Genomic DNA, 15,836 nt, shown 5'->3' on the forward strand with positions numbered 1-15,836 from the left:
CCTTTCACCTACACTGCTCTCCAGCAGGTCAGCCCCCAACCTGTACTGGTGCATGGCGTTTTTCTTCCCCAAATGCAAAACTCTACACTTGCTCTTGTTAAACTTCATCAGGTTTTTCCCCGCCCAAGTCTCCAGCCTGTCTAAGTCTCTCTGAATGGCAGCACAGCCTTCCGGTGTGTCAGCCACTCCTCCCAGCTTGGTGTCATCAGCAAACTTGCTGAGGGTACATTCTGTGCCCTCATCCAGGTCGTTGATGAAGATATTGAACAACACCGGTCCATTCCTCCGACAAACTAACCTTACCACATGCAATAAGAATCCCCTCAAATGAAACCACTTAGAGCTACGAGGGTTTCCATTTCCTGCAGTGGCTGCAGCAAATTGACTTCTGAGATGGAAGATTTTTTTTTCTCTTGTGGAGAATTTCCAAGAAGAGCACAATTGCTACATAAGGAACCCCAGAGGGATACTTTGGACAGTAGGCAACATTCCATCATCCCTTTTGATGTTGACTGGCATTTGCCTGGGCAGTCTCCAGGCCTTTTTGCATGTAAATATATGACAAGCTCCAGGAACCAGGGGCCTTGCAGTTGGAAACTGGCTGAGACCAACAGGACAGGAAGAATAAGATAACCATACTTATCACCCAATACTATGCATGCCTCAGAGAAGAGATCAAGCAAAGGACACTTCAGAGTGACTCCCTGAAGACCATCAAAGGGCCCCACTATGACTTAAAGCATATGTTTAATATGAATGCAAATATTCCAATGAGTTCCAGAAACTAATGCACATGCATCTAGTAGGACAATGTAAGTCTTGCTTGTCACTTGAAGAGTGCATGACCTTGAAAATCCATTGCTATGATACAGAGTGCCTGCCTTCTAAAACTTAAAAACAAGTGTTAGAGGGTTATTCCAGCAACCAGATTTTATGGAAACAGGGAAACAAGCCATGTTTAGGAAGTTTGGTTCATATGCTGGGTGGTCTGTGAAGCTAAATATGGGGGCAGAAATACTAATGCACACCAACTCAGGATTTGTATGTTCTCCTGAAAATACATGTCATGCTGCTATGGATTCCCCTCTCTCAGTGCACACAAAAACTGCCTGCCAGCTTGTTTCAGTAACACAGTTGACATTACCTCATAGTTAATTTTTTATGTTAAAAACTGTGGCCAGTGGCCAGTTGGTGGTTGCCAATTGTCCCTTTCCCTTTGTGAGGACCTTCCCATCCTTCAGTGGCAGATAACAGATGTTTTGCATCCACACTGGTTTGGCTGTTACAGTTCTTCATTGCTCAAATAAACAGCAATTCAGCACTCACACACCAGGACATCATAACTGAAAGAGTAACTTCTGCCCTGCCCAGATAAATTTGTAATACGTGACATCTCACACTGCAGTTTGCTTTTCAAATCTTGATGTCAGCAAGGTGACTTTAACCATGGCAAATTCAAAAACCATAGAATCTCCTTTTTGTCTTTTGGACATTATCTGGATTAATCAATGCATTGACAGAAAACAAAACAAAACAAAACATTGTTGCTAAAACAACAAAACCCATAAGATCTTTCCATGGCCTAGCTCTGTACTTTACTGAAGTAGAGTACTAGCTGTAATTTCCCCAAATAGTGCCTGTTCAAGAGCCACAGCCAAGCTGTAGCTTGTGTTCAACAACATCTCAGGCTAAAATAAAATTAAATGAGAACTCAGTTGTGTTATTTATGTACACTTTTGGCAAAGGAAGAATGTTACAAAGGAAGATGAAGGGTGGAAATTTCCTCATCAGAATTTTCTAATATTCTCTACTGATTTGGGAAAGCAGTTGTACTTAAAAGCCAATTAAACAAAAAAAAAGTTCAATTGTTTAGGTAGTTTTCATAGCTAGCCCTTATTTTCTGGAGAGAAGGAAGTTAATTTTTCTAAAATTGCTTGTGAAATACAGTTACTGCCAGTGCAATTACAAGCTAGAATAATCCGCATGAATGAGTGCTCTGATTTGCTTCCAGGATGCAGCCTGTAAGAGTTAATTCCTGTTACATGTCACTGCAAATTCCAGTTTTCACAGTCAAATTTAGTATTCTACAGCACTTACATCCTTGTTCTACATCTTATGAGTAGATGTTGGTAAGATATCAAGGTATCAACCTAGTGTTGCATGTCAGTTTATGATATAGAGTAAACTATATATATTTTATTAAGTTGGAAACTTTGCTGCCTTTTGAGCTAATTACCATCAAAATAAAAAAATTAAGCCCATGCCAAGATTGTTTCTGTTCTGATCCAAATCACAGAACCACAGAATCTTAGGGGTTGGAAGGGACCTCGAAAGATCATCCAGTCCAACCCCCCTGCCAGAGCAGGGTCACCCAGAGCACATCACACAGGAAGGCGTCCAGGCGGGTTTTGAATGTCTCCAGCGAAGGAGACTCCACAACCTCTCTGGGCAGCCTGTTCCAGTGCTCTGTCACTCTCATAAATCTGACTACATTCTTAGCTTTAAGCACCTGCTATATGCTATTCAAATAAAACAAGGTGTATGTGTAAGCTTTCTTTTGGGCCAGGAAGAGACAATAAATATTGAGCTCAGAGATTACTTACCACAGAAAAAATGCCGTATGTCCCATTTTCTAGTTACTAGTGCATTATTTTATTTAGCCAGCTTTGAAAGCTTTTTTGGAATACACACAACAATATTGCTCCTAGTTTATAAATGTTACATAATGACTTTTCTTCTTCAGTCTCTGTCATTAATTATGATGATGATCATTATCAATAATAAGCACAGCAATAATAAAAAATTGTGGTGAAAGAGCCAACACGAAGCAATCTTAGGAACTAAAAATTGAAATTGTTCTTGCACAATGCACACAACCTAATATTGCCTCACATATTTAAAGAAAGGTTGTCTCCATTGTTTTTAGATCATACAAAGGATCTCAAGGCTCCACAATTCCCCTTTAAAGAGCATTCTTTTCTCTCAATCTGTTGGGGGTTTTTTCCCCTCAAAGTGTTCAACTGTTTTTTGTGTTTTGTTTGTTGGTTGTTTTTGTTTTTGTTTTTGTTTTGTTTTGTTTTGTTTGTTTGTTTGTTTTTTAATTATTCTTATTTTCTCAAACCCTGGAACACAGCTCATATTTAAACAGACAATGGGCTGTTCCCTTGTGAATGCTCTCTCAAGTGTGCAGCAGTAGCAGATAGTCCCACAGAGAATGAACGGGTCTTTTTCTCCCTCCCAGTCTTCGCAGTGCTGCACATCTGTAGCTGGAAGCAAGCGTGAGGCAGAGGGCAGGCTGTCTCCAGACCGAGGGGCGGCAGCCGCTTTCAGCCGCGAGGTGTCAGCAAAAGAACTTGAACGGCAACGGAACGCGCGGAAAAGATAACTAGGTAGCTAGGTAGAGAGACAGGTAAGAGAGATAGACAGACAGACAAATAAAAGGAAGTTGATTTCTCAAACCGCCAATTCCGTATCTGAAACCTTTTTCCTCTTTTCTGGCTAGGTGAAAGCAGTGAAACCAAGCTGAAAGACACAGCCAGGCTTTAAAAAAAAATATTTATTCCTAATGCTAAACCCTCAGAGAGCAATGGAGTTCAGAAACTCTTATTATTGGATGTTTGCCTGGAAATTACAGAGCCCTTTGCTTTTAGGCTTCCTGCCTACAGCCCTCAATAATTTACAAAAATATGTCTCTGTATTGTATGCAATGCACTTAGAACAAATGTACTTGGACTGGAAAAAACAGTTAAGTATTGTTGCTTTAATGTGAATAATTGCTTGATAATAATCTATTAGTCTTGTAAAATGCTCCCAAGATGTAACATTCCTAAGCTGAATGGACCTGATCTTTCAGACAAGAACAGTGGTTTACATTGAATCTGCCACGAGCAACCCTGTATATTTACAACAATGTTCAGTTTTGTAATAGGGATACTAATTTTATGCCAAAATATAAAATTATGTTATGCTTTTGCTGTTGGCTGGTCACCAGATCAGACAGTAAGCCATATTAACTTGCGTTTTTAAACCGGTTATGGTACAAGCTAGTCCAGGATCCAAGTAGCTAGTGCACAAATGAAATGTAAACATAAACCAGGTGACGAAGGAGCTGCACAAACCTATCTAAATGTTATGTTGTACGTGAAGATTAATTCATCTTGACCTGAGTTAAAGTACTGCAAAGCTGCTGTAAGTAGGGCACCTGCTAGAGCTCAGAGGGGGCAATGCACATCCTCTACCTATACCTGGTCCTTTACCTCACCTATTCCAAAGTGGTTTTGTGTAAAGAGAGGTAGATCTCGTGTAACTCCAACATTTCTGCTTGTGTGAATCTGAGAATTTATCTTGTGCGACTGGGAGATCCCCATTTCAATAGTATTCACAGCCCCTTGCCCTTGTGTAGAGGTACTCTGAGTATACTTGGACCACTTTTCAGAAAGGAAAGAAATAATTTAAGTTCTTCTCTCTCTGTTCTCTCACTTTTTATTTTGTCATTTTATCTCATATTTTCATTATCATTAATTATTCTGTGGTGTCTGAAAGTAATTGTTTGAGTGCAGTTAGCATTGAATTTTGGCCCTTTTACAAAGAGCCTTTTTCACAGCATGTCTGTATGCCTTTACACTTTTTAAAGTCTATTCCAATTCCATTTTATACCCTTGTACTCCACCAATTTTGGACTAATTAAGATTCCAGATTAAAAAAATATTAACATCACATCTTTTGGGGTGATAAAGATGCTACATGTTCAAAGAACATGGCATGGAGATGAAGAAACCCTTTCTTAGACCTCAGGAAATTCTATTAATAGAAACTCAGTGGTTTGTGGTTTTTTTTGTCCTTTTGTTTGATTGTTGTTGATGTTGTTTTCTTCTCTATATATTCTCTAAAAAAGTATGAGAAAACATTTATGCACTTAGGCTAGTTTTTTACTAAGTGCTGCATGATTGCAACAATGCATTCAGTAATGTGCAAATTTTTGGTTTAGTATTCTTTGGGATATCTCTAATGCCACTTTATCATACTCTGCCATATTCCAATAACAGCTATCATGAAAAGATGAACAGGGTGTTGGACTATTAAATAAAACAGTCAGATGGTTGTCTGTACACATGGTGTGTATCACAACCACACACAGTGACCCAAATCACTAGTCAAAAGAGGAGGGCATTAAGAGAAGTAGCATGTTTATAAATTTTCTTTTTTAATTATATCCATAAGGAGACATTTAGCTGTGCTCAGAGTATGTGTCTATTTTCAGGATCAATTCCTTATGCTGCATAGAAACATTGTAAAATAGTGACATCTAAAAATTTTATTTGTGACAAAAAATGGAATTCAAATAAAGGAGGGGAATAGCTTAATGAAAATATTTACTGAAAATATTCCCATCAATACCATTTGGCTCTACTAAGTAAATAAAACTGTGAGCGTGACTATGGTAATCAGGATGCAAACAACTAGTACCATGAGCAGGGTGATTCGGCAACATTTGGAATGCTTTTTTTCTCTCTCTTTCTTTTTTAACAAGGTGTCATACCCAGGAGTATAAATATCCCCCATCCAGAACTGTAGATCATTAGGATTTTCCTAAAAGAAAAAACAGAACATGAACTTAGTTCAACTGTCTTGAAAATAAAGTCATTAGAACATAGCCAGAAGTATTTTGGCTATCATCAGATAGTGATTAATTAATTTAATCACAACACGCATGCAAGAAACTTTCAATTGAACATAGGTTGTGCTACATGCCAATGCTGCAAGTATTCCACTGGGGAAAATTAAACCCATACTTTTCAGCCAGGAACTAAATGTAGGACACTGGCCATTGAAATGTGATTTAAAAACCCGTAAGAATCCGTATCATCTTCTCCAGAAGAGATATTGATTTATAAACACAGATGTGAGGCCCTTTTCAAAAATGGAAACAGCAGCAAGAAAGCTAACAAAAATGACCCTAAAAATGATTTGTACCAATCCAGATGCAGGCATTATCCTGCAGAAAATGTATGTTCTTTGATAACAGAATAATGTTATGAACAGTTATTACAGTAAGCATATAGTATTAAAGTGCCTCATTTATAAATATTCCCTCTATAAAAGGGGAAGCAATATTGTGGAGTGCTCCAGTTTAAGACTTTGTCTGGTAACTGAGGTCACTATCTGCAGAACTGAAGCTCCTGAAATCTAACCAGAAGTACAGACTTATGTCCCTGATCAGACTCACTTTAGTGTCATGTCTACCAGAAACATGCACCCATATTTATTTCTGGAATGCCACCAAAAGAACAAAGCAGGCTGCACAGTTATTCATTCACATGCCACATATCTCATAGCAATTCACTTTGCTCAAACAGTGTGCAAAAGTGTATTACCTTTATGCAGCTGGCCAAGTTAGAGTGCAGTGACTGTCTGTCATAGTCTTGCACAGTCCAGGAAGGGGTCTTTTTTTTCTCCTCCCAGTCATCATTCACCTGGGTATCACTATATAAAGGGTTGCTTTTGACTGTGGATTTCAGGGTGATGAGTGTAATGTGTTTCCCAAGGGCTTTGTCTACTATTTCTGGACTGAACCCATTCAAGTCTAAGCCTGGCAGCTCAGGGAAAGTTCTCTTTTCTCTCTGTAAGACACAAGTTAGACCAGAAGTTGGCTTTCATCTTCATTTACCTAAGACACAGATCGCATCATTTTTAATATGACAGAAACATCTTTAAAATAACATTTGCAATTTTTTTTTTCCTTCTGGCAAACATTTACAGACTGAGCCTGAGTGTTCACTCTGGGCAGATTTCTTCCATCTGGGGAAAGCACCTGGGTACAATTTGAACATTAAGCTCTTTTGAAACTGTGAACTGCCATTATAATGCCTGCTGAAAGCAAGCCTCTGCTTTAGCAAAGCAATGCTGTGGAGCATCATGGCAGAAGGGGCAGCTGCATGTTGCCAGAGCAGAGCTATAAGGACAAAGCAAAATGAAGCACAGTGATAGTGGTTTATAAGTGACTGCGTTGGTTGCAGCTGCATTTCTGACAGCAGGGATGTGAATTGCAGTTCTGTTCACACTGTTGGATGCCAGACCCATGTCAGGATGTCAAAGGAGCTCTTCAGCTGAGAATGAGTCCTTGATTCAGGCACTGTCAGAACTCAAAGATAATTAAATATTTGAGCAGTGTCCCAGCAAAAATCATTAAATTGAATCTTTTAGAACTGGGAGGTGGCAAGGGAGGAGGACAGACAACCCTGGTGGGATCACATTTTTTGAAAACTCACAAGCTGCTGCTTTAACACAGCACTAAGAGCCTCTTCAGGAGCCAATAACGTGGTAGTTACCTTATTTTTTGATCTGTAATTGCATGGAGGAATGCAATCAGATTCTCCAAGTCAAGCTGTTCAACAGCTTGGTTCACCACAACTTTCTGTCTCCAAGACTGAATTACTCACAGAATTACAGAATGACAGAGTGGTAGGGATTGGAAGGGACCTCTGAAAATCATCTAGTCCAATGCCTTGCTAGAGCAGGATCACCTACAGTAGATCACATAGGAGTGTGTCCAAATGGGTTTTGGATGTGTACAGGGGAGACTCCACAACCTCTCTGGGAAACCTGTTCCAGTGCTCTGCTTCCCTCACAGTAAAGTTTTCCCTTATGTTTAACTTGAACCTCCTGTGCTCCAGCTTGTGCCCACTGTCTCTTGTCCTGTCATTGGACACTGCTGAAATGAGACTGGACCCATTTTCCTGACACCCGCCCTTGAGATATTTATAAACATTGATGAGATCCGCCCTCAGTCTCCTCTTTTCCAGGCTACATAGACCCAGCTCTCTCAGCCTTTCCTCACAGGGCAGATGCTCCTTTCCTCTAATCATCCTTGTGGCCCTGCACTGGACTCTTTCCAGTACTTCCTTATCCTTTATGAACTGGGGAGCCCAGAACTGGATGCACTATTCCAGGTGTGGCCTTACCAGGGCAGAACATGGGGAGGATAACCTTCCTGACCTACTGGTTACACTCTTCTTAATGCACCCCTGGATGGCACTGGCCTCTTGGCTTCAAGGGCACATTGCTGGCTCAACCTGTTGTCCAGTCGGTCATTGATCTGCAGTTTCAGCAATGTGTCAGCTTTCCAAGAGACCTGCTTCTGACAGAACCCTTGCCTCATGCTAACATCTCTTTCATGTCACAGAACTTCTTCTACAGAACCATTAGAGTGCAAATTAGGCTTTCCTCATTAGCAAATACCAGTTCATCATCAGCATCTTTGATCTTAGGAACTTTATATTGAGACAGGGGGAGCCTTCACTTGGCCTGGTGGCTCTGTGGTAGGTGTACTGGGAAGGGGGCATACCCCAGCCTTCTTCCACACTCAGAAATCACAAAGGTGAGAGCAGCACCCACTGCCAAATTCCCAAGAAGTGAGTGCACATCATAAACAGCCACTGAAGAGGCTAGGATCTGAGAAACTTCCTTCCATGAAGAGACTTATTTTCCCCCAGATATTTAACTTATATTGAGATCACCAACTGTTAAGGTGCCATGGACTGGATGGACTTGAGCTGACAAAAGGCTCTCTGCCCCTATGAGCATGTCCTGCTCCTCCTTCCATCTTTCTAGTGAAAGCCTGGGGGATCCCACCTCTTCCTGCACACTAGCTCTGGGAGCTGCTGGGATCCCAGCAGGATTCTTCACCAGCCAGTGCATGTCCTTTAGCTGATAGCAAACTTGGATTCTGTGTGAGTAATTTTCTTCCTCCTTTGTGGTCTCATGAATCCCCTTGCAGTGGAAGCTAGCTGCTACCTGGCATTACCTACTTTATGCCTTAGTGCCTGTGCACGTGCATAGATGTGTGTGATTTGGTCTGGGGCAAGCAGGTGTAGAAGGAAGCACGAGGACTGGTTTCCTTCAGAAAGGAAAGGTAGAGAAGAGAAAACAAGAATCTTTGTCTACAAAATCCTAGGAGCAAGAATCATGCTGGCATTTTTATCACTAAAAAGTGACTAAGCATGTTTCCCATCATTAATTGCCGTTAGTAGGTGGGTGGATCCTCAGTGCCCTTCCAGTCCCTGTTTTAGTTCATAATTTCCATATGTCATTCCTTAGCCTTGATATATCCCCTGACAGTATTACTCTTTGCATTGCAGTTACAGCTGGCCCTGAAGCCTTCTTGGTTGGACTGGCCAGATTTCAGCTGAGCTGGTGTTTTTAACAATTTTTTTTTTTCTGATTTTATTTTATTTTTTGTTTTAGTGGTTTTTTTTTTGTTTTGTGGTTGTTGTTTTTTGTTGTTTGTTTCTTTTTTTTAATTTCTTATTGAACATTTGTCATTGACCTTAATGATGCTTCCCTCAGGCTTGCTAGATAGATGAAATTGGCAGACATTTTGTTGAGGAATGCAAACTGTCTCATCAGGGAATGTTCAGTCTCCCTAGGCTAAAATGTGAGAAGAATGGGACTTGACAGTAATTTCTAAAGCTGTTTTAAATAAAATGCTCCAAAACTTGGAATAGATGGCATGATGAAATCTTTACTCATAGTGTTTTGTGGCAAAACTTTTTGCCCCTTCAGTCTGGAGTACCATCCCTTTCATGGGCATGAGGAGAATGTCATAGCCTGAAGCAAAAGTAGAAATGGAATTAGATGGAAAAGGTAACAAGACTTCATAACAAAAACTGGGCTGGTATTTGGGGTAGGAGGTAGTTTGCAGAAGTTTTACAGAATGGATTTTGAAGTGCCAAGCTAATTGGGAGAATACACTTCAGTGCAGGCAAACCCTTGATTGTGAAATTTCTGCAGTAGATGTCCTAGAGGCTAGTTAGACAGAAGAAAGGAGAAGCACAGACAAAAAAAACCCCAAATGCTTTAAACCCAAGAAATTACATAGAGAAATATGAAGAAGATTGCATTAAACATATGTATAAACAGAAGAAGATTAGATAATAAAAATAGTCCTGCTAGTATTAATTGTAGCAAAATCTACATATTTTTTCTTTTAAGATTTAAAACATCTTCCAGTAGGGTTTCACAGACTTCTAGGTTTTGATTCTGAGTAAGGAAGGAAATGTTCAAAGAAAGAGGAAAGTATTATAAATTTAGGTATACATATGCATTACACAATTTATACAATATACACTGTGTATTAGAAGCCAGTGTAAATGGTGGTGAAACAGAGGCAATTCATGTTGCTGTTCACTGAACGGAAGGAGGGAACAGCAAATTATCAAAGCAGCAGTAGCTGTGAAAAACTTTGAGAAATGATAGTTGAAGTATGTTGATGAAATACTAATTTAATAAGATTAAAAACACTGAATTCTGAAAACGTAACTGTGTTTGATGTACGTATAGCTCCTGAGCAAGAGAGCTCTTAAAGGTTATGTTTCACTGAGAACAGTTTGTCCCTCTTTGACAGATCCAGACAGCTGGCTTGTAAAAAAAAAAGGGTTCTGTAAAAACTACGAAGATCTGTAGAGATCAAATAGTAGTTTCATCCCTGGGTCAATATGTGCTTACTACATGGGTTTTCCTTGCTGATTATTTGATAATGCAAATTTTGCACACAGGCACATTACAATATATAATTAGAGATTATAAATTAATCTATAATGTAAGGAAACATTTTAATCTCATTTTTATCTTGACTTCATTCATGTGTTCACCCTGTTGCTCTTGTTAGCACTGAAACACCCTGAAAGCCTAACCATTCTTTCCTCAGTATGGGATATGGTGTAGAACAAGCCTTTTGAGGAACAGGTGAGAGAATTGGGGTTGTTCAGCCTGGAGAAAGTCTTATTCTCTACAACTGCCTGAAAGGGTGTTGTATAGAGGTGAGGGTTGGTCTCTTTTCCCTAGTAACAAGCAACAGGAGGAAATGTCCTCAAGGTGTGTGAGTTTAGATTTTAGAATAAACATATTCATTGAAAGGTTAATTAAACACTGGAATAGGCTGCTCAAGAGGGTGGTTGAATCACTGTCCTGGGAGTATTTAAAAGATGCTTCAAAGACATTTAGTTCCCTTGTCCCAAGCCCAGCCACAGTCTCCAGCTGCAGCTGGGGGAGGTACTCAATGAAAATGGCAAATGCTATCAATGGATAGCTACATGAAGTTTCAATCAAGGGAGTCTTCAATAAACTTAAAGCCACCAAATACTGCAGGATTTGTCTTGCAACAACCTCCTCAGTTCTAACGACGCTGGGCAGCAGGGTCAATATTATATTTGCATGTAATTTTTTTAGGACTGTTGTCCAAAGCCCTGCAACATACCCTGGAGGTCTCTCCCAGCACTTGGAAGGGCATTTTTGCAATGTAGAGACTAATTGCTAAGACAGACAAAAGGTCTGACAGAAAAAAAGCTGCTAACTAATAACCCAAGAATCCTTGTGGTAGTTATAAGAACTTTATAGGTATTATTGGGCATTTGGTCAATTAAAAATGGGTAATTTATCACAACAAATAATTACTAGTTCTTCAGAATTTTTTGAAAAATTCTGATCTCATAGGGGAGGCTGTGCAAAAGCAATCAAGAAAGTGACGTGTAATGAAAGATAAGTTAGCAGATCCGAAAGACAGTAGGGTAAACAGCTGACATCAAGGATTACTGAGAATGCAAATTTTATTATTAGAGGCTCTGAAGGGGAACCAGATTGCTTGTTATAGACATATGGCAGCATCAGGTACTACAAAGCAACCTGGGAAGCCACTTGACATGGGTAGGGATGAGATCAGTAGATCACTATAAACACTTACGTAGAAGTGACAGGAATATCTAGAAAAAAGTAGGCATTCATACAGACTATTTTAATTGTGCAGCATGGAGACAACTTCTGTCCTCATAATGACTTTTTAACTTCAAGAAAATTGTTGTATCTGTCATTGGTAATGGAGTGCTGCAGGGTTGTGAGTGCATTATATAAAAACTTCTGTACGATGTCATACCAAAGCTCCTGACAACCTCGCAGCTGGCCCTGGTTGTTGCAAGTTGCAGGTGTCTAGGGAAGAATAAGAGAAAGAGTGGAAGTATGTTACACATGTCTGAGCTCAGGGACAAACAGGACTGTAACCCAGCACCTAACTTATGCGTAAAATTAATCTCTTGACCCTGTGCACTGAGAAGTAAGCAAAGGCAGGATACGAGTTAGCTCCTGGGAGACCAGGAGGGGTTTGGAGTGCAGTTAACATGATGACTGTAATAACTGCAAGCCAAATTTGGTTCAGAGTTGTGAATTCATAAGCAAGAGAAGTTGCATGATGCTCAAGTGAACTCTGCTATCTTCCAGAAATAGGGGATAAAAGGGAAATAAAAGCAGAAAAGAGAAGTCAAGAATTGCAGTGTTTGACCAGGTAGACTACAGGGGAGACATGCACCCCAGCTGTCAGAAACAAATATAGATGATTAATCATCTTGTGCATGCTGGGCACTAAAGCATATCGTGGGGCAGAGAGTCTAACAGAAGTGAACATTTTCAGGTCAGTCAGAAGGTGGCCAGTAGCTAGCCATTTGCAGGAGAAACAGTCAGTGGTTTTTACACTGCTTTTCACAAGGAAGGACCAAAATTCCTGGACTGCCTTATGGTTTGTTTTATTCAAAGTAGATAATTAATATATACACTAAGCAGGGAAGTTGTTTCAGTTTGCTTGATACAGAAGAGGAAAGACAGGAGAAAAAGCAGCAACTTTTTGGTCAGCTGCTTTTTGTAATGGAAATAAATTTTATAACTTATATGTGCAGAAAACATACAAGTGTTTACTTAAGTGCACATTCATTTAACTGGTGTCACAATAAATGTCTGGAAGAGGCCACAAACACACTACTGAAAAGTCTCTTTACACAGGTAGCACAGTGTAGCAACTGTTTCTTAAAAGAAAATTTCTGAAGAGGGAAATTAGGCAACTATCAAGGTTTAATTACTTTGGGAGTCTGTAGGTCATGCACATATGGACATGGAGCTCCTGGAGAGTGTCCAGAGGAGGGCCATGAATATGATCAGAGGGCTGGAGCACCTGTCCTGTGAGCACAGGCTGAGAGAGTTGAGGTTGTTCAGCCTGGAGAAGAGAAGGTTCCAGGGAGACCTCATAGTGTCCTTCCAGTACCTGAAGGGGGCCTATAGGAAAGCTGGGGAGGGACTTTTTACTGGGGTTTGTAATGAAAGGACAAAGAGAGTAGATTAAAACTGGAGGAGGACAGATTTACATTGGACATTAGGAAGGAATTCTTTAGTGTGAGGGTGGTAAGTCAGGAAAGTTGTGGAAGCCCCATTCCTGGAAGTGTTCAAGTCCAGGTTAGATAGGGCCTCTGAGCAGCCTGATCTAGTGGAAAGTGTCCCTACCCTTGCAGGGGGTTTAATCTAGATCGTCTTTGAGGTCCCTTCCAACTAAAAAAATTCTATTATTCTACTATTCGATTATTCTATTAAATTAATCTTTATTTGCCACCATCCCCAACCCCAAATTTTTGTTGTTGTTTCTGAATTAACTAGCCCTTAACACCATTAACTTTCTCATCTTAAAACAAAACATGTTATTCCTGCACCGTGCTTTTGTGTTTATTCTGAAGTCTGGAAGTTCAGTTCTTTTCCCTTTGTTTCATTGTCAGTAAAAGGGAAAAAAAGAGACAAGCTCATAAGGGAGAGAGAATAAGGTACTATTGGACAGTTTTAATTCACTAATGACTACACTTAGAAGTATAGGTTGTGCACTGGGTTTAACATTTATCAAACATATTACATTGCAAGCTACATTTCTGGAAACACAGTGAGCACAGACATTTCCTTTGAAATTACGGTCCTGGAACTGGAAACAGAGTTCCAGGAAAACCTCTCAGTGGTGGTGAAGGGCAGAGCACAAGTCAAAAAAGCAGAGGCTCACACAGTTTTAATCTTCTTGCAGCTCTGCAGCTCTGGCTCAATGACAGTGTGTCCTGTTAAACAACAATGTGGAGAAGCATCCCTGCTGTGGAGGAGACTCTGTGTGTGGTTGCCTTCCTCCTGCACAAAGAGTGGCTTAGATGGGGTGGGATCGAGGCCAGCATTGTACCATAACCCATTGTTTGGGATCCTGCAGGCTCCTTCTCTTGGTTAGGGCTCTTTGCTTGGGAGAAAATGGGTGACTGTGTGTCCCTCCCTTTTAGCTCTCCTTGGGGAATAGCCAGCAAAGATGATACAGTATGAGCAGATACAGCTGGAGGCTACCTCTGAGGTAGGCAGAGGAAAGGGTGTCTGGGTTGGAGAAGAGGCATGGGAAGGTAAGGAGAAGTCATTAAAGCGGATGTCAGGACTGGGAGGACTTTTGTGTGTGGAAGAGGACTGGAATGGACTCTTGGAGGGAGCAAAAGGGTTTGGGGAGCTGATGGGAAGAAATGTCTGAGAAGGGAGAAGTGCAACTGCAAGTTAGATATGGGAGACTTCAAGGATTTTTCTCTTCCCCTCTCCCAGGTTGATATTTTTTTGTCTCCCATTCCTCATTCCCCTCAGGAATCTAACCCCACCCTAAGGATCCTCAGGATGCAAGCCCTTCTCCATCCCCTCAACTGCTTATGTGCATTTCCATCACTTGACGAGAACCAAACCTCAGAGCTTTTGCTCATGTTAGGGGTGGGGAAAGGTGAGAGGCTCCCCAGACAGCAGGAAAGGTGTGCTGTGTAGCAGCAAGTGGGGCCCAGAGGGCTGTGGGCTGATGCAGCTGCACTGCTGTGGATCCAGACATGAATATCTGCTCCACCAGCTCCAGGGCCTCAAGTGTGTATTTATATTTTTAGCAAGGAACTGCTGCTGTGTAACAACCTGAACTAATACAGCCAATGTGTTTCACCCTTTCAACAGCTGTCAGTCAGGATGACAGGTCAAAGTAGAATGAGAAAAACGAAGCAGAATAAAGAAGCTACGGTGAACTTGCAAGATACCAGCAAGAATCTCTGATGCCCTCTCTAATGTGCCTTTTTATCCAGTTTGAGTGATACATCCTGACTTTCAGATTTAAGTCTGGGCTTTTTTCTCATTTCTTTAGCAAGTGTCTTCCATTCGCCCTTTTAGTACAATTAATCAGTGTATTACACCATTAGAGTGGGAAATGCTATGAAAATGTTACAATGAGCAGTTGAAAGCCTAATGTACTAAAACAAAATCAGCAGACACCCCTGAGGAGCATTATTTTTCTCTTAGAGCTTGATCCTCACTGAAGTCAGTGGGAAAACTTACAAGGATATTAGTGATGCTGATTCCAAGATGCAGGAAGTTCAATCTACAGCTGAAGTCTCAATCTAATGTCATTTCAAGGTAGAAAAATCAGGAAAAATGTCAGCCTCTTTTAGACCTTACCTGTAAATAGACCCTGTTGTGCCACTGCTGTACTCCAGGTAAAGCTGCTTCTGGGAATTTTGCCAGGCTGGCTTGTAGAAAGGCAGAATTTTTCACTAAAGACTTCACCTCCAGTTGCAGGAATTTATTGGGATGGTTGTTGTTTGGCAGAATGGAGAAGTCCATGTTTCTGTCCTGTAGAGTATTAATGAAAACAGCCTCAACTTCTGCTTCCTGGCTGTGCACATTTCTTTCATTATTAATGACATGAAGAAGGATACGACAGTTTCCTGAAACTGTATCTGACCCTTGTTTGGTGTCAGGCTCACTTATATAATCTACTAATGATAAAAGATTGTTTAGAAGCAGAAGAGAAGACATGACGTTTCTGTAAGTGCCTAGCTGATTTTTTAAGGTCAGGGTCTATTTTGATAGATACGTATGTGCTCATTGAAGCTAACAGAGTACCAGGGAGTAGATGCATAAGGCACTTAAATGCATACCAGCACTTCCTCAAGTGACCTGCCAGAAATGTCTAGCTCACAATACTCAAA

General features: G+C 40.6%; 1 protein-coding gene across 1 annotated transcript; it reads right to left on the reverse strand.

Moving 5' to 3' along the window:
* Nucleotides 1-5,409: 5,409 nt before the first annotated feature.
* MINAR2 (membrane integral NOTCH2 associated receptor 2) lies at nucleotides 5,410-15,468 on the reverse strand. Its single transcript, XM_051643674.1, has 3 exons — nucleotides 15,304-15,468; nucleotides 6,375-6,620; nucleotides 5,410-5,589 (listed from the first exon to the last, which is right to left on the reverse strand). The coding sequence occupies exons 1-3, from the start codon at nucleotides 15,466-15,468 to the stop codon at nucleotides 5,410-5,412; spliced, it is 591 nt and encodes a 196-aa protein (XP_051499634.1).
* Between the last annotated feature and the right edge of the window lie 368 nt (nucleotides 15,469-15,836).

The sequence above is a fragment of the Apus apus genome, chromosome Z, assembly GCF_020740795.1.
Source record: "Apus apus isolate bApuApu2 chromosome Z, bApuApu2.pri.cur, whole genome shotgun sequence".
Classification (NCBI taxonomy): Eukaryota; Metazoa; Chordata; class Aves; order Apodiformes; family Apodidae; genus Apus; species Apus apus.

Excerpts from the sequence above, each read along its gene's own strand:
- MINAR2 (XM_051643674.1), bottom strand. The coding sequence starts at position 15,468 with ATGGACTTCTCCATTCTGCCAAACAACAACCATCCCAATAAATTCCTG. Across the intron at positions 6,621-15,303 it reads ACAACAGGGTCTATTTACAG|AGAGAAAAGAGAACTTTCCC; the intron begins GTAAGGTCTAAA and ends TGTGTCTTACAG. Across the intron at positions 5,590-6,374 it reads ACTTGGCCAGCTGCATAAAG|GAAAATCCTAATGATCTACA; the intron begins GTAATACACTTT and ends TTTTTCTTTTAG.